Source organism: Arvicola amphibius, chromosome 12 (genome assembly GCF_903992535.2).
Source record: "Arvicola amphibius chromosome 12, mArvAmp1.2, whole genome shotgun sequence".
In the NCBI taxonomy this organism is placed as follows: domain Eukaryota; kingdom Metazoa; phylum Chordata; class Mammalia; order Rodentia; family Cricetidae; genus Arvicola; species Arvicola amphibius.
Genome location: NC_052058.2, coordinates 2,725,726 through 2,743,868, shown reverse-complemented (window position 1 = coordinate 2,743,868; position 18,143 = coordinate 2,725,726). Strand labels below are relative to the sequence as shown.

The 18,143-nt window shown below is 47.8% G+C and overlaps 1 protein-coding gene across 3 annotated transcripts in view; it reads right to left on the bottom strand.

Annotated features, from left to right (window-relative positions):
• The window catches only part of Hhat (hedgehog acyltransferase), a 244,737-nt gene that overhangs the window by 68,969 nt on the left and 157,625 nt on the right, over positions 1 to 18,143 (bottom strand). For all 3 annotated transcript variants that reach the window (XM_038349791.1, XM_038349792.1, XM_038349793.1), the window contains one exon: positions 7,687 to 7,888. In XM_038349791.1, the coding sequence (XP_038205719.1) occupies positions 7,687 to 7,888 (202 nt within the window). The remainder of the gene's footprint in view (positions 1 to 7,686; positions 7,889 to 18,143) is intronic.

The window sequence follows — 18,143 nt, the reverse complement described above, 5'->3', positions numbered from 1 at the left end:
AGCTTTTTAGTGGTGCCATGGCAGGGTGACTACAGAGGGGGCATCAACTGGTCATACCCCGTCTCCAGGTACAAGCTGTTCCTAAGAACAGACCAGCTTTGTCTAGGCTCAGGAGCTAACCTAGCATATTGGCCTCACATATGTATTAATGTGTTAATATGCGTTAATATACTAATTTAACACTCCTGTGTGACATTTCCTGATTTCTAAGTGTGTTACTTAAGTCCTTTAGATGAGGCTGTTTCTCCCTAAGTCTTATGTTAGCCTCTGGATTCCAACACAGTACCCAGGTCCCCAATTTCAAGCAGTGTGTAACAGGACCACACTTTTCCTCCCTCCTGCCCCTCCCAATGCTATTTTACATTCATCAGGGTTCGGCCCAGAGGCCCAGCTCTTTGGGGACCATTCCCGAGAACTCCACTCACACCAACTCCTTCCGTCATGAACATTAATGTTCTAGAAACTTCTTTCTGGCTACAGTACACACATGCCTTCCTCTGGTCCTCCACTGGCTGGCATATGGCATTGCACTCAACTACACAAAGTCAGCAGGGGAAAGGGTTGGGGACTCACTGCTCTCTTTGTTCCTGTCAGCCCTCTCTCTGACTAAGGTCCTTCGTCTCATTTACCTGGTCCTTGAATGGCATCACCCCCAGTGAACTCTCCCTCCAAGAAACAGCCTCTTCTTAGTTTCTGCAAAGCCACCCCTAAATCTCTACCCCTCTTCCTGGTTCCCTCCTTTACCCAACTATTAAGTACTGGTGTGTCCCAGACTCAGTGTAGGCTTACAAGTCTCATCACACCTCCTCTCCTCTCTTCCTTCCCTTCCCCTCCCTCTTTCTTCCCTTCCCTCTCCTCCCTTCCCCCCTTTGTCTCAAACATCACTATGCATCCATAATACCATTTATTTGCTCCCCAGTTTTTATCTTTTAGAGTGGACCTTTCTTCTGAGCCATACCTAGCAAGGTTAAGTCAATCACTGTTTTCTGGTATTGTGAGAACAGGTTAACGCTTCATATAGAACACTTGGCTACTGACAGAAGTAAGCTTTATTCCATGGTCTTATCGTGTCTGGAATCTAAATCTGCCACTGAGATGATCTCCTGATGAGAAGCCAGGGAAGACACATGTCCATTATAGACGAAGCTGATGAGACAGACTCCCCAGTGCACAGCGGTCAGAACACCATCCAGTGGAACATGAAGGAAGACAGAACAAGGAACTGGGACAAAGAGATTATGTTACACTGGGCTAAGAGTTCTCCACTGTTTGACAATCTGTCTCCCACAGAAGAGACTAAACTTAATAAATGATGGGCCAAGTTGGCCACACATACGTGGGCTCAGTCTTGGAAGGTCTCTGATCCCAGCAGGCTTGTGTCCGGTAGCACCTGGTCTCTCGCTGCTGCAATGGAACTCAAGAGGAAGAATGGTAGACTAGCTGCCACCGAAGATGACATTGTTCCTAACTGGCAGGTTTGTTTTCTGTCCCCTCAGGTCCTTGGGGCCATGACCCCTGACCACTAGGAAAGGCTTTCTTGTTGTGTCAGCTGGCATAGAGTCGGGATCTCACAGAATCAAGTCATTTCAGTGTGACTGTCATCGGGACTTGATAGCCAGTTGTCGGCTTGTATCTCAACCTGTCACAGTGTGAATGGCACTGGCCTTTCATGGCCTGCCATCTGCTTTCTTCAGCCCACTTGTCCACCAAGGCCAAGGAGCCTCTCTACGTGTTTGTTCAAAATCAAGCAGTAACTACAGCTAAGAAGTTGAATGAACTACACCAAAAGCCATGGTCTGTTTTCTTTCTGAAACAACAGGACATCATCGGATCTTTCTAGAACCATTAGACTGACCCCTAAGTGGTTAACCCTGGAGGCATGTTTCCTAGGTTAAGCTATAAGCAGAGGTTTCACTGTTCCATAAGGGATTCAGTCAACTTATTCAGACACTGTAGGAAGAAAAGAGAGAGGAGTGCAGAGGGAGGACATACTTAAATCATGCATTAAGAGGGAAATCAAGAGTCAGTCAGGGTGAGTCAACTTCTTGGGATATGGATTCATCTTCGCATGTAAATTACGGACAAATAGCCTGAAAGGATCAAATCCAGGCTGCCGGAAAGCAGGGATATTCCACCGATACTTCAAATGCCACTGTTAACTAAGAGATGTCAAGGCTGAACACAAATTCTGGCTCCCTGGAGAGGATCAAGTCGGGAGAGACTAAGTTACCTCGGCAACTCCTCTACTTCCAACCAGTGAGGGAGCTTGGGGTAAATGCCTTTGGCCAGCTTCCTACAGGTCCGTGCCTGTCAGAGCCAGGGCTGACGGGTCCCCTCTCGGAAACAGCAGGAGAGGAAGCGGGTGGCATCTTCCCTGCCTTTCTCATTCACATGCACACATTTGGTATCAAGTACCAAAGCAGCGTTTTGCTATCACGAACCCAGATATTCTATATCTGCACTGCTGTAAAATAATAATGCCCCAGCACAATGTTCAGTAGCCCTCCGCCTTCCGGGGTTCTTCCAGCAGGGACCGTCCACACCACCGCACAAGCCCCTCTCTCTTCTACACTCCTCAATGTAGTTAGAAAACACCATTGTTTCACACAAAGCGTGGTGCCAGAGGGACCTGTCTGCACCAGGAAAACCAGCACAGCGTTCACAAACAAGATGTCTACCAGGACAAAGTCTGAAGAGTTGGGGTGTGGCAGGCAGAGAGTGTACCCCGGAAGATTAGAAGCCTGCATGAGGGAGCTGTGGCTTGGGGGCAGGGTGAAAGCAGGGGCCAAAGGGACAGGATTCAAGACAATGCCTGGTAGGGCCTCTGTGTTCATCCTAAACACTGAGGAGTTAGTTCTAAGAAGATGAGAAACCACAGTTGAGTTTTATTTTTAATTATTTATTTTAATTTTACATGTCTGGGTGTTATGCCTTCATGGAGGTATGTACACCAAAAGTACCTGTGAAGGCCAGAAGAGGGCGCTGAATCCCCTGGAACTCATTACAAACCACTGTGAGCTGCCATGTGGGTGCTGGGAACTGAACCTAGCTCCTCTCTCTGCAAGAGCAGCAGGTGCTCTCCACCACTGAGCCATCTCTCCAGCACTAACAACTGGGTTTTTAAAGAAAATTAGGTCTGGTTGGGTTTTTACTAAGAAATATCACTAGGCACTAGGAGGGTGGTGAACCTGAGGGGGTTGAAATAGATGAAGAGCTACTAATTAGAAGTCATTTGATTACCAGACACTAGTAGAGAGGACTGTGGATCAGGAGAGTTCCAGCGGCTAAACGGTGACTGAAAAAAAAAAAAAAAGCCCACAAAAACTCAAGATCAATGTACGAAGTGGAAGAAACAGGGCGTATGAGAGAAGGAAGAGCTAAGGAATGGTTTGAGACAACCCGAGAAGTGGTACTGTCACTCAAACAGCTAATGGAAATGTCTGAAGATGAGTGAACATGGGCGCAGAACTAAGATAGCTGCAAGGGAGTCCAGAAAGACGTTCAGCTCAGCTGGATTCAGGCAGAGCACCATAATGAAGACAGTCAGGGCTGGACAGATGGCTTAGGGGTTAAGAGCATTTGTTGCCCTTCCCAGGAGACCTGTCAGCACTCCTGTGGCAGCTCACAACCACCAGGAACTCTAGTCCCAGGGAGAGGTTTTTGTTTTTTTTTTTTTGGTAGCACAAAGCAAGCCAGTAAGCAGCACCCCTTCATGGCTTCTGCATCAGTTCCTGCCTCCAGGTTCCTGCCCTGTTTGAGTTCCTGTCCTGACTTCCTTCAGTGATGAACAGGGATATAGAAGTGTAAGCCAAATAAACCCTTTTCTCCTCAACTTGCTTTTTGGTCACAGTGTTTCAGTCACAGCAATAGAGACTAAGACAAGTCAAAACACCCATATACTTAAAATAACAAAATAATTTTAAGTGCTTTAAAATGAAGTAAGTCCTAATTCAGTGTCTCTGTGGCACTAGCCACTCTTAAAGTGCCTTGTGTCACAGGTGACCAATTCTATCCCCTCAGGAACCATCGGAGAATTCTCTTAAGGAAGCTCCAAGGGTTTCCTGTTCATAGTGCTCTTCTCTGATGGTCTTCTGGAGAATGTCCAGCTGTCAGTCAGCCAGACCAAGAAATCCTGTGTTCCTGAGCCTCACCTAAGGCCCTGGGTCTGAAGGTGATGTGGGAAGAGGAGGAACAACCTCCTGTTTGCAGAGACCTGTCAATCTATGTAGAAACAGGAAAAGATACATGCCATGGTAAAACAAAACAAAACATGCATGTTGGTTAGTTTTGTCAACTGGATTGGATCACAAGGTGCTCCAGATATTTAGTTAAACATCATTTACAGGTGTGTCTGCATTAAAGTGTCTCTGGGTAACATGGGCATTAGGCTCATGCAGCCTACTGAAGGTCAGGGTTTAAATACTAAGGCCAAGGGAACATCCCAACACTTAAACGTAGTTTGGTTAACACAGATCTCCTGTCTTCTGACACCGCCTGGATGGAACTTACAACATCAGCTCTCCCGGGTCTGGACTGCTCAGATGCCATAACCACATGGCCTAATTCTCTGTCCTAATCCACCACACACACACACACACACACACACGCACACGCACACACACACACACACACAGATTCTGTTTCTCTAGAAAACCCTACAGAAGCCAAAGATGGCACAGGCAAGGGAGTGATCTCACACTGTAAAAATATTATCAGAAAAACCAGAGAGATCAAAGTCATATGAAACCAAGTGCCAAGAAGGTGTCAAGTCTTTATATGGATTTTGAGAAAGGGAGTGGAGAGGGGATGAAATCCTGGAAAGAGAGGAAGAGGAGGCTACCGGGGAAGAATTCATCAAAAGCACAAGGGCCAGTGAGATGGCCTGGGGGGTAAAATCTTGCAGCATAAGCCTGGCAGCCCAAGTTCTATCTCTGGAAACCATGAAAAGGCAGAAGGAGAGAGCCAGCTCCACAGAGTTGTCCTCTGACCTCCACACAAGCACTTCCCCACCCCAATGATATTAAATAAACTATTTTAAAATTCCAGCTGTACGCATTTGGAACGTCAAAGGAAAACAGATGCTCTGCTAAACCATAAGAGACAAGAGAGTGTAGAAGGAGCAGCGGGCTTCATCCTGCCACCCTGCTAGCTTTACCCAAAATAAGTACACTGAAACTGTATTCTTTTAAACACTGCCTGGCCCATTAGTTTCAGCCTCTTATTGGCTAATTCTCATATCTTGCTTTAACCCATATTTAGTAATCTGTATAGCACCATGAGGTGGTGTCTTACAGGGAAGGATCTTAGCCTGCGTCCATCTCAGAGAGGAAAGCTATGGCATCTGCCTGAGGCGTCTGCCTGACTCTGCTTTCTTTCTCCCACAATTCTGTTCTGTCTACTCCACCTACCTAATTTTCTATCCTATTAAAGGGCCAAGGCAGTTTCTTTATTAACCAATGAAAGTAACACATAGACAGATGACCCTCCTCCATCAAGGGAGTGAGAGGGAGACTCTAGACAATAAAAAAAAGAACAAGAATGGAATTATTAACTGTGCCCTGGCTAACCCAGACACTGAGATAAACAATGGGACCTAAGTTGTCATCAAATTCTGGCTGCTCAAGCACAGAGGTCTCAACAGCCAGGAGCACTATGGTAGCTAACATGGGTGGTCAACCGGACAACAGAATCCCCTAGGAGACAAACCTTTAGGCACGTCGTGAGGGAATTTCTAATGGTTAACTGAGGTGAGAAGAACCATCACCTCACAGACTGGGATAAAGGAGAAATGAAAGAAATGGCTCTCTTCCCAGCTTCCAGGCAGCCAAAGCAATGACCAGCTGTCTCATGTCCCTGCTGACATCCCCCATCCTCCACAATGGATCCCTTGAACTGTGAGACAAAATCGACCTTCCTCCCTCAAGTTGCTTTTCTCACAACAATGAGAAAATTAATCCAAACACCACCCAGGCTTCCAGGACAAAAGACAACTGATGTTTAAAAAAGCTTTATAAATTATGTTAACAAATAGCAAATTTAATATAGTGGTAATATATAACAGAATCGTTTCACAAAAATGTATCTAAAGTTATGCACCTGGGTGCCTGAACTGTAGGTGTTATGTCAAATGCGGTGAGCACATGAGGGCTTGGGGGTAAGAACCCTACGAAGTAACAAATTCTGTGCTCAAGAGGATCTGGTGAGTGAGTCTTCCTCTTTGGTTTATTTCACCCAGTTCAATCAGCAATAGGTCACATGGAACAGGCGGGTTACTCCCGTAGTAGTTCTGACTCAGAGCCCACAGGGCATCACTCCACATTCTGCTCAAGGTTAATATGAGAGCTTCTTGAAGGAACATGGGCACGGAGTACCAGAGGCTGAGCAGGAAAGAACCTCTGGATTCCATGGGTGATCTCTAGGCTTTCAGGCTTTGGAGAGAATGAAGGCGACCTTAAGACACGGCCTTGCGTGACATTCTGCATGATGTTGCGTAGCCTTCACTATTTTCCAGAGACTGAATAGACATTTCTTGGCTTCTGGATGCTCAGTACCATTCTTAAGTACAATCTTTATCTTTTGTTTAGCATTTATTTTATTTTTTGATTTTTCGAGACAGGGTTTCTCTGTAGCATTGGCACCTGCCCTGGAACTAGCTCTTGTAGACAAGGCAGGCCTCGAACTCATGGAGATACACCTGTCTCTGCCTCCCGAGGGCTGGGATTAAAGGCGTGTGCCACCACCGCCCGACTTAACTTTTATTTTAATTTGATGATGTGTCTATGTGCATGTCTCCATGTAGACCTGTACATATAAATGAAATACCCCCAGAAACTAGAAGATGGCGCCAGACCCCCTGCGGAACTGAAGTTCCAGAGAGCTATTAGACTTGGTGTGGGTGCAGGGAACCAAACACAGATCTGGAAGAACAAGAGCTCTCACCCACGGAGCCATCTCTCCAGCCCCCAAATGCTCATCTATAAATACGCATGCGCATACTTGATTTCTTCCAACGTGCTGCTTTGCTGTGTGCTCTCTGTCGGTTTTCCCTGAGATAACTGCCCTTTGGTGTGTGCCTGTCTTTACTGAGACACGCTTCAATGCCTTCGTTCAGTGATGTTTAAGATGTATTTGCTTTAGTCTCACGCACTGGGTAGAGTTTATCCACATTAATCATCTTTCCCCATCGGAATCTCTTGTATTTACAGCCTGCCACGAGAGCAGACACTGACACATTTCCTTTCAGGCCATTCTCTGGGTCGGCAGAACACTGTGCATACTCAGAAACACTGATTTCCTACAAGATTCGCATGTATCAACTGCCACATTGACAAGGCAAAATATACGTGTGACGCTTAAAATGTCTATGGAGGGAAGTATTTGATTAATTTCCCAGACATACCTAAAGGTGCAGAATGCGGCTTTACCCCTCAGCTCTCTGCTAGGCTGGCACCAATGGTTCCTATCAAAAATGTGAATGCCAGCATCACTCGAGACTGGCAAGGGCATCTGGAAGGGTCCAGCATCACTTGGGACTGGCAAGGGCATCTGGAAGGGTGAGAGCCTGACACCTTGTCTACAGCATGGTAAGAGCTGATACGCAGGGTGCAGACTGAGCACTAAACATGAGACTGGTCTCCTCTTGCTCCGCTCTCCCTTACCACACAGGCAATGATAGCTCTTGCTCACCAAGGTCTCCCGGACACAGCGCCTCTCCAGCAGCCTCTGGGCTCCACTCTCCACGGTGACTCCCAACCAGTTGAGCGTTGCCCAGCACCAGAGGTCTTCATAGCTACCGTGCCAGTAGCTCACAAATGCAAATGTCATCGCGGTAGAAAGCAGTGTTCCCAGCAGGCCACGCTGGGACCCGCCCAGGGGAATGTACACATACCTGGAGAGAGAAGAGGCTGTGAGAAGCCATGCTGAGGGATGGAGGGACCGATGAACTTGCCTCCCCTGCTCTCTGGCTTGACTCTTGAATACCAACATTACTGCCTCAAGTACAAAGTTCCCACTTCCAGGAAGCTGTAGGCCAAGCTTGAGCTCCCCACCCCACTCATCATTGGCCACACCCCAAACTCCACAGGGTGTGGCTAAAGGTCGGATGAACAGACACACCAAACAGACACACCAAAGAGCCCTTACTGTGGCAAAATCACTTACAAGAGGCAAGGGGGCAGCAGTGAGTTTGAAGCTGATGAACCGATGCACCCAGCCTTGGAGCCCATGGGGCACCTACCTAGCTACTGGAGTGGGGAGGACACCGACCGTCGTGGCAAGTGTGCGTTTCACAGCGCAGACTACTAAGTTTATGGTAAAGCCATATTTAAAATACTGGTGAAACCATTATTTAAACACAGTGGCTAAAAGGAGGCCCTCACGTGGTAGGAGTGGGGGGGTATAAGAAGGGTAAGGGGGCTGGTCCCAGATTCCCAGGCTAGTGACCCAGAGGCAAGTATAGAGAGGAACTCTAGACTCACAAGGGTGCTGGACCAATGCCTCACACTCTGCCCCGGGCCATGGCATCCTCAGATATGTCTCCAGGTCTGAGTGAGTGCCCACATATGAGAACAGGGATGTGCCGGAGCTCACCCTCCTCTGCAGTTTCCAAGAGACCACAGGCCTCAGTTTATTCTGGTCATTTCCTGTTTGCCCCAGTTCCCCCCGGGAGGGGACAAAAGGTCTTCCTGATGTCTTCTGAGACACTTTACAAGGGTCTTTCTCCCTTGACGCACCACGCTTCCCACCTGCCATCCCAGAATCCTACTGGCTTAGCATTTGTACTGCTCATGTACTACTTCCTTACTGTGGAAAAAGCTTTATTTAAAAGCTTCATTTATAATAGCAATACTTCTCAGAAGAAGCCAACAGTAAATAAAGCCAATCAGACCAAAAGATAGATGTCAAAGAAAACTATGTGGGTGTATTATTTGAAACAATTTAAACAATGCATAAAATGATTCATATTACTAAGACACTGTGGTCGTCAATAGATGCGTGCATTCAATGTTACTGGATCTTCAAACTTTTTTTTTCCAGAATTCCGAGGCTAGAATTCAGGACCTTGTGCATGCTGGGAAAGGGCTCCACCATATCCCCAGGCTCCTTACACACACACACACACACACACACACACACACACACACACACTACTATCCTCACTCGGCACTGTCAATTCCAGAGAAACCTGGCACAGGTGTATATATGTTAAGGCATGTTCTTGAAGGGGCTGAAGATGGCTCACCTGTGGGCATAATTATTAAACCCCTAAACTTAAAAAAAAGAAAAAAAAACTAAAATAAAATCTAAGACAGGTGGATCACTAGAAAGTTCTCCTGGACTAATAGGTAATTCCTGGACTAACAGGTAACCTCCTGGACTAATAGGTAACCTCCTGGACTAATAGGCAACCTCCTGGACTAATAGGTAACCTCCTGGACTAATAGGTAACCTCCTAGACTAATGGGTAACCTCCTGGACTAATAGGTAATTCCTGAACTAATAGGTAACCTCCTGGACTAATGAGTAAGCTCCTGGACTAATAGGTAATTCCTGAACTAATAGGTAACCTCCTGGACTAATAGGTAAGCTCCTGGACTAATAGGTAATTCCTGGACTAATAGGTAATTCCTGGACTAATAGGTAACATTCTGGACTAATAGGTAACTCCTGGACTAATAGGTAACCTCCTGGACTAATAGGTAATTCCTGGACTAATAGGTAACCTCCTGGACTAATAGGTAACCTCCTGGACTAATAGGTAACCTCCTGGACTAATGGGTAACCTCCTGGACTAATAGGTAACCTCCTGGACTAATAGGTAACCTCCTGGACTAATAGGTAACTCCTGGACTAATGGGTAACCTCCTGGACTAATAGGTAACCTCCTGGACTAATAGGTAACCTCCTGGACTAATGGGTAAGCTCCTGAGAAAAGGGAGATCACGCCTTAAAAGCAAACAATAACAAAAACGTAGCTGGCACCTGAGCAACAACATCCAAGGCCATTCTCTGGCTTGTACACACATGTGCATACATACACATACCTGCACATCCATGCACAGATAATTCCATACACATATGTGCATACAAACACCTGCACACACATGCACAGGCAGTCAATCCTGTTTGCACACCCATGTGCACACACACACACACACACACACACACCTGCACATGCATGCACAGATAATCTTGTACACACATGAGCATATACACACAGGGAGTGCTCCTTCTGTTTCCAGCATTTACTTATTAGGCATCCCAGGCATTATAAGACACAAAGACCTAAGGTGTTCTTGCCATGACAGGGCATGCCTGGCTGTGAGACAGCAGCAGGTCCTGCTGTAAGCCCAGATGCCATGGTGCCATGTACATCAGGAAGGCTTCACCGTGTGGGAGAGTCGGTCATGAGGAAAGACCACTGGAGAGCAGGAGCTGGACCACGGAGTGTCCTACTTTGGTGAAGAATCGAGGAAGAAGTTCTCTAAGCAGAGGGGAGGCTGGGTGCCTCTGGAGGGACACCGAGGAGGAGGGGGCAGTGAGCCCGAGGACACCTGCAGGGGCACAGGTCTTACTTGGAGCTCTGCTGCCCCCTAGAGGCTGCTTGCTTATCTGTGTGTAATAGGGACAGGATATGGGCTGGAATCTAGGTAGTTTGACTGTAGCTAAAGGAAACATTGCAGTATCTAAAAACATGTTTACATGTCAAGACTGTATGCACTAAAGAAAAATAAGCCTAAAATACCAGAAAACCCGGTACAGAATAAAAGCCTGTCACACTTTCCACCGGTGAGATGTGGAATTGGGTCCAAACCCAAAGGGACATGCCTGCAAACTTGGGTTGCTGCAGCGGCAACTCCTTCCCCACATATGGCTATTTTAAACCATATGATCTTACTCTGCTTTTGAAAATGACAACTGACCAAAAACAGTCTCTGAAAATTCTTTATATTCCAGGAATTCAGATATTGCGGGTCCCCAAGGACAGAAAACTTCTTTGTTCCAAACCAGAAGGGGGGTAGAATCTTCACGCTTCATTTCGGGAAGACAGTGGGTTTGGCAAGAAGAGAGAACGGGGCACTCTCTTTAATACCTTCCACCAGCCGGGCTCTATGATCAAGGAGAGGCATGTCTGCCTCAGACATGTACAGGTGCCTCCCAGATGAGCTGCACAGCCGCTGAACCCCCAGTGGAAGGCACACTCAGCACAGCAGAAACACCGAGTGTGGGGGGCATAACTCCTGATCCTGCCTGGCCAGGCTGCAGGGAACGCTGACACAGGTCGGCACCTCTACAGGTGCCACCTTCGTGCAAAAACATCTCACAGAATTAACACAACATGGATACCCCAACCAGCAGCAAGCTACCTACAACAGGTAGACGGCAGTCACAATGCTTGCCCTGACCGGGTTCCCATACCAGAGCTTTCTGCATAGTGCAGACAGTTATAAGACAAGTTTCAGGGAGATAGCGGCAAGCTTGTCTTGCCGCTAAGAGGTCCAGGTTAAGCCTGGTGTGTTTTCCATCACCATCATCACAGTAAGAGTCGTCCTCGGTGGCAAATGTCTCCCTTATTTAATCAGGCTGCAGATTACGCTCCGTAGATGTATCTACTGGTCTTTATTGAGACACAGCCTCTCATTGTAGCCCCAGCAGGCCTCAAACTCACAGCAATCTTCTTGCCTCAGCCTCCCCAGTGCTGGGATTACAGGTATATGACACCATGCAACTGTCTTTTATTAACTAAAAACTAGTCTTTCTGGGGAAAAGCAATTCTCCTTTATAAAGATGAGTGTTGTGGAAATTCATTCAGCCGATAGCCTGTACTTAGGGGGTGTGGTCTTCTGTCCATGTCCTTCATGCCCAAGGAGGGGCTCTCGCTCTCTCTTGACTGGTGGTCTGAGTTCCATTCACAGCTCCCAGAGTCCACAGAGCAGAGGACCATGGGAGGTTTCTACCCTTATTATGAGTTTTCCCAAAATAAATATTTGTTATCCTTTATTCCAGGCTCTCCTGGACTTCCTTACTTAAGCCTTCCTTAAATGTGCATCCACTAAAGCATTCAAGACAACTCCAGAGGCACCAAAATGCAGCAATACCACACTAAGCAACAATGTCCTCTCAGGTTAACTTGCCCAGGAACAAACCCACACCGTAGTTCTTCACCTCTCCCTGTGTCTGTTGTCACCTGTGGTCTGTCTGCTGTGCGAGTGAGAAACTGTTCTGTTAGCTGTGTCTGTGTGCTGTGCCTCTCCCGAGCCCAGGGCTTTGCTCTGTATTTACTGACGAACACAGAAAACCTGTCACGGGAATGAAACGAGGAATTCTTGATAGAATCCTCAACGGAGCTTTACAGGGAGAGAAGTTGCCTCGCTGACCCCCACTGACCCTGAGTAGCACTCGGGATGACAACAGACATTATCAAGCTGTACCTACGTCGCTTGCAAATATTTATGGTAGAATTTGTTTTATGGCTGCTTTCAGTCTGTTGGCTGCTTCCAGCAAATGATCTCCACAACAAATACACACACAATATTCTTGGCCGGGGCATGGAAGAGTACATAGTCTAAGATTAAAGCCATGCACTTGCCCAGGTTGTAAAAACTGATTGCGTGGGAACTCTAAGGTAAGCAAAGTTGGTTGTATTGTTCTCTTAAAGGTAAGTTAAACAGGCTGAGTACACAGTAGGCTAGCGGGTTAATTACATAGTCTGAAACGATCTCAAGACATATAATTAACTTTACTGCAAGGTCCAAGAAAAGTTCAGAGTCTTTGGGGTTGAGGGATTTTTCAGAACAATGGATCACCACAAACGTGTTTAGGCTGTGAACTCCATTAGCTACTATTGAGGGCAGTGCCAGGGGTCAGAGGTATAACATTCGTTATTGGACAGAACAAATGATTACCCTCAGAGATACGTGATACAGTGACCAGGCTGGCATCCTGAAGATGTCCTGCCCATCATTGGTGGGGCATAGGAAGTCAGTGGGAAGGTGGGTATATGCCTGTGAGCAGATCCCGTGAGGAGAAGACGTCTGTCTCTACCTCCCCCATGCCCACCACAAAGAACACCTCACAGATATGCCTGCACTGGGGACAGGGTGAGAAGACCATGCCTGTACCTGTTGGTCTTAGAACCAGTCTGGTTTCCACCTTTCCCAGGAAGTGCCTTTGAATCTTCTACCTTTCTCTTTGACCTAGAGAGCCACACTGTGGGTGCACTGCTTCCTGAAAATGTCTTCACGGGGCATGGATTTTCTATGATGTCTATCACTTCAGCTAAATTCCAAGATTCCAACGGGGCTAAACAGGTGAGGAAGAGTGTGTGTGTGTGTGTGGTGTATATGAACATTTCTGTGTTCTACATTAACCAGCGATGGTGTGCCAGTCAGATTCCCATCCTAAGAGGCATAGATAAAGGCCTAGAGCTTATTTCTCACTAAGAAGCTACAGATCACTTATAAAGGGTTTTAAAGGACAGACACCACAGCAAAAAAGAATAAATTTGCTTTTAACATCTTTCCGTTCAGTGCGGATCATAATGGAACTTTAATAACGAGGAAGCCACAGCTGGTTATGGGCAGCCATAGACTTGATCATTTCCAGGAAGTGAGGAGAGGACCACTTGCAAAGAGGAGGGGGAGTCTGAACCAGGTGAGTCCTCTGCTCCTTCACTAAGGGGAGCTGGGCAGAGATTTCTTAGGCAGTTCTGAAAAGTTGCCTAGTAAGAATTCTATGTCCCGTGTCTCAATAGAAAATTGTGGGATTTATAAAATAAAAACTAAACCACCCAATGGGGGTGGTTCATACCTATAATCCTAGCAGGTGGGAGGCAGAGAGGCAGGAAGATTACTGTGAGTTTGAGGCTAGCCTGGAGTGATGGGTAAAACCCTGACTCAAAGCAACAGCAACAACAAAGTCAAGCCACAGCTATTCTATATTTAAACACCCATGTTTATGTAATTCGACAACCATATTTTTAAAAATCATAATCTTGAAGTCCACAAAGCTGGAGGCTCCGAGGGCTGATGTGCTATGCTAAGTCCAAGACTGTGCTTAAAGCTTGAAGAAATACTCAGCTCAGTCTTCAGACCAAAACCCAGAGCTGATCCCTCTAGAGCTCTGCTTCTCGGGGAAGGAAAGGTGAAAGGTTGGCAGAGGGCAGCCCACGCCAGCAGCGAGTGCAGGACAAGGAGTGGGGGATGCCTAGGAGCCAGAGGCAAGGCCTTGGGCCTGCTGGACCATCTCAGTCTCAGGACCCCAGAGCCTGCCAGTGCAGACAGAGGGTCCTGACACCTGCTTCTGAGCACCTACAGCAATCCCGTGAGAAGGTAGCTCTGGGAGGCTCTGGGAGGCTCTGGGAGGCTCTGGGAGGCTCTGGGAGGCTCCGGGAGCTTAGGACACTTAGTGACAGATTTGGGCAGTACAAGGACAGTAAGGCCAGGCAGATCCCAGGAATGTCTTCATCTTGCTGAGATTTGCACCCATTGATGAGGAATGTGCCCTCCTCCCTCACCCCTGCACTGGACACACCCACTCTTCCCTCTGCCCCACCCACTTTCAACTATTAAGGTTCCCTCCCATAGGTGATCACACAGGAGATGCTCCACTGGACCAGACGGCTTCTCTTAGCAGAACACTCTCTCCCCAGCTTCATCCGTCAATGTTGCTCCAACAGAGAGGATTTCCTGATTACAGATGAACGCCTGCACACTTGCTAATTGGCCAGCAGCACAGGGAATATCTTGCTACTTTATCATGGATTGGATCTAAAGCGTCCCATCCCCAGCAGGTGTTCTGGAAGACTGTGGAGCCCTCGGGATGTGCGATCTATTCGTCCAGGAGCAGGCGAGAAGCCGGAGCAAGGCTCCTAAGCATCTGAGGCTCAGACCTGCGCCTGCGCCTGCGCCTGCTCCAGCCTGTGTTCTCTGCTTCCTACCCACACGGCGCAGACAAAGCTGCCACACAGTCCTGCCACCGCTGACAGAGTTGCTGCAGCCCTCAGGTCTCCCTCTCCATCCTGTGCCCTCAGAAACCGAGCCAAAACAAATCTCCCATTCCTTTAGCCGCTTCTGTCTGATATTTTTGTCGTGGTGATGAAAACCTAAGATGCTATTTTTACCAACAAAAAGGAAGAAACCAAAGGCAGATGAGGGAAGTTTCAGAGGTGATGGATGTATTTACCCCTCTGAGTCTGGTGTTGGCTTAAAGGTATGCATATGTCCAAACGCATCAGATGGAAATTAGTATAGTTTGAAATTGTCAGCCACACCTCACAAAGCCATCACAGAGACCAGCAAGCATGTGAAGGCACCGGAGATTTCAGCTTGCTGACTTCAGGGTGCTCTCTCTGCCCAGCACCATTCGCAAAAATATGGGTCTGTCCCAGTTAGGGTTTTAACTGCTGTGGGGAGACACCATGACCACAGCAGCTCCTACAGAGGAAATCATTTCATAGGGTAGCTTACAGTTTCAGAGGTTTAGCCCATTATCCCCCACGGTAGGACATGGCAGCAGACAGGCAGACTTCAAACTACCCTGGGGTCTAAGTGTGAAGAGGTGAGAGCTATTGATTCAACCTACACAGACCTGCTGTGCTGATGGGTGAGAATAAAGACAACTCTCCCACAATCCAAACCATTTTCAATACCCTGGAACGAAGGCACTAAGGGCCTTTCATTTAGGATACACCTTACCTACCAAAGTCACCTGACAATGTCCCTCGAAATGAGTGGTTGGTGTGTGTGTGTGTGTGTGTGTGTGTGTGTGTTTAGTTTTTTGACATGTCTTGTACTTGCCCGCTACTCACTGCATAGCCTAGATGGTCTTAGATTCAAGGCAATCCTCCCGCCTCAGATCTAGAGTGCTATGGGAATACAGCATCACCATGCTGGCTTTCATTTCTCCATTCTGAAGCATCCTGACAATGCTCTGGAGGGTCAGTGTCCCACTGACTCACAAGCCTTTGAGATAATCTGGAGCAAACAGTCCCAAGAGAGGCCGTCTTCAGAACTCACCACTACACAGACAGACATGGGCAGCCTTGGGACAAGGGGACACCTGAAGGCCGACTATGGTGTCTCTGATGGGAGTGTCTAACCCTTCTTTCCAGGCCTGCCTTTGTCTTTGGCTATAAATAAGCACATGAAGCAGGTTCCTTGGAGGTTTGCACGAAGGGGACAGAGGGAGAGCATCTACTCTTTAGTGCTGTTGAGTGGAGCCTAATCGCTAATAAAAAGGTCCTCAAAGACTCAGTTTAATAACCACCAAGATTTCCTGGCTGCCCGCCTGTGTTTCTACCTTCCTCCTAAGAGGACACTAAAAGCACTTATGCTTCTCCGGGCCACATGAAAGGGGGCAACACATGGCAAGGGGGTGAATCCGGATGTGTGCCCGACAGAGGGATAATATGTGATTCTCCTGCCCCGTAGTCAGTAGAGGAAAGAGGGCTGCATCCTCCCCTTCCCCTGACACTGTCCACCCTCTGCTCTGTCAGCACCTCCTAAATTTAAGGATCAGCACGACTGGACACACAGCCTCTCTCCTTAGCGGTTGTACATTTTGTTCCTTCTGACTGCTTCTCCTTGGATGTCTGCCTCTCACCCACATCCTACCCACTCTTGGTCCTAATCTCCACGCTCATCCATCATGGCTGCTGGGAAAATGTGCTATAAAAGAACTGGATCAGACGTGAAGGTCACTGTGCCAGTGCGGTGCCTTGGGCCCCCTAGAAGAAAGTATTCTAAAGACAAGTGCAGTGGAGAAATGCCAAGAGGCCAATGGAGGCACCTCACTCTCCGCCTGCATTCATGCTGCAATGACGCAGGCAGCCACGCTGACGGGGCCTCCCAGAGGCAAGAGGAGGCTCTGCTGAAGTAGACCCCAGGTTCCCATGGCAACATAGCATCACATGCAGAAAGCCTAGTTAGTGGTCACACAGAAAAGAGAATTAACAGCTGGATATTTGACTACAAGGAAAAAGAAGATGGCCACACAAAGGCTCTTCTCCCCAGGAAGTGTGTGTCCATCACAGCTGCCAAGTCTTTCTCATTTCCATAGAGATGTCTTGGCTATGGTGGATTCTCATTGCCGTATGACCCCAATGCAGAACCATCAGCCTGGCTCTACCAAAGTCAGCCTCCGACTGGCTTCCTTCTGGGCTCCCACCTGCACTTATGAATCACCAGACAGACTCTACCCAATCAATGAATTTGTTCGGGATCTGGGCCCTGGAGTTCTTCCAAGGACTACCCCAGCCATTTTTTGCTTCTACTTGGGGTTCAATACTAACTTCAAGGAATATTTTTTCTTATCTAATCTTACCCTTTGATTCGCGTGCGTGTGTGTGTGTGTGTGTGTGTGTGTGTGTGTGTGTGTGTGTGTACAACCCCAGCTATCACTCCTCAGAGACACTATCCACCTTGATTTTTGAGACAGTCTGTAGTTGGCTTGAGACTTGCCAAGTTGGCTAGACTGACTGGTTGGAGAACCCCTAGGAACCACCTTGCCCCCACATCCCCAGCACTGAGGTTAGAAACATAGGTTGCTGCACCCAGCTTTCCCCAACCTGGGCTCTGGGGGACTGACCTCACTCAGGTCCCCTTGCTTGGAAGGCAAGCACGGAGTCATCACCTCGGCCCTCACCCTTTGATTTATCCCTTGCAGTCACATTCTCATCTCAGCTGAAATCATCTCGCTCGCCCGCCTTTGTGTGCCAGGCTTCCGCACTGTAGGCCAATGTTTCGGGCTGAGGACAAGCACCATCTGTCACCTTACATCAGGACACGGGGCGGAAAATCAGAGCCCTTCTGCTGTTCTCCCAGAATCCAAGTGCAGGGGTCCACGATGAATCCCGATCTTTCCTTCATCCTCCTCATCCACATTCATTGTCCACTGCCTCCCACACTGCACACAGAGTGAGTGACGGCAGCCGGCCAACCTCATAAGTGCTAGCATCATCATAGACTGCTGCTGGTTCCCCTTCCCTGTGCTGTCTGCACAATGCTCTTTAAAAGTCAGGCTTAATCATTCATGGAGGTTCCTCATGCAAACAGGACAGCTAGCAGGACCCGGCAGGTAAGACATCTATCTGCCAACATTTCCCCAGGAAAGCTGCCAGATGTACCAAAAATCAGGGGGGGGGG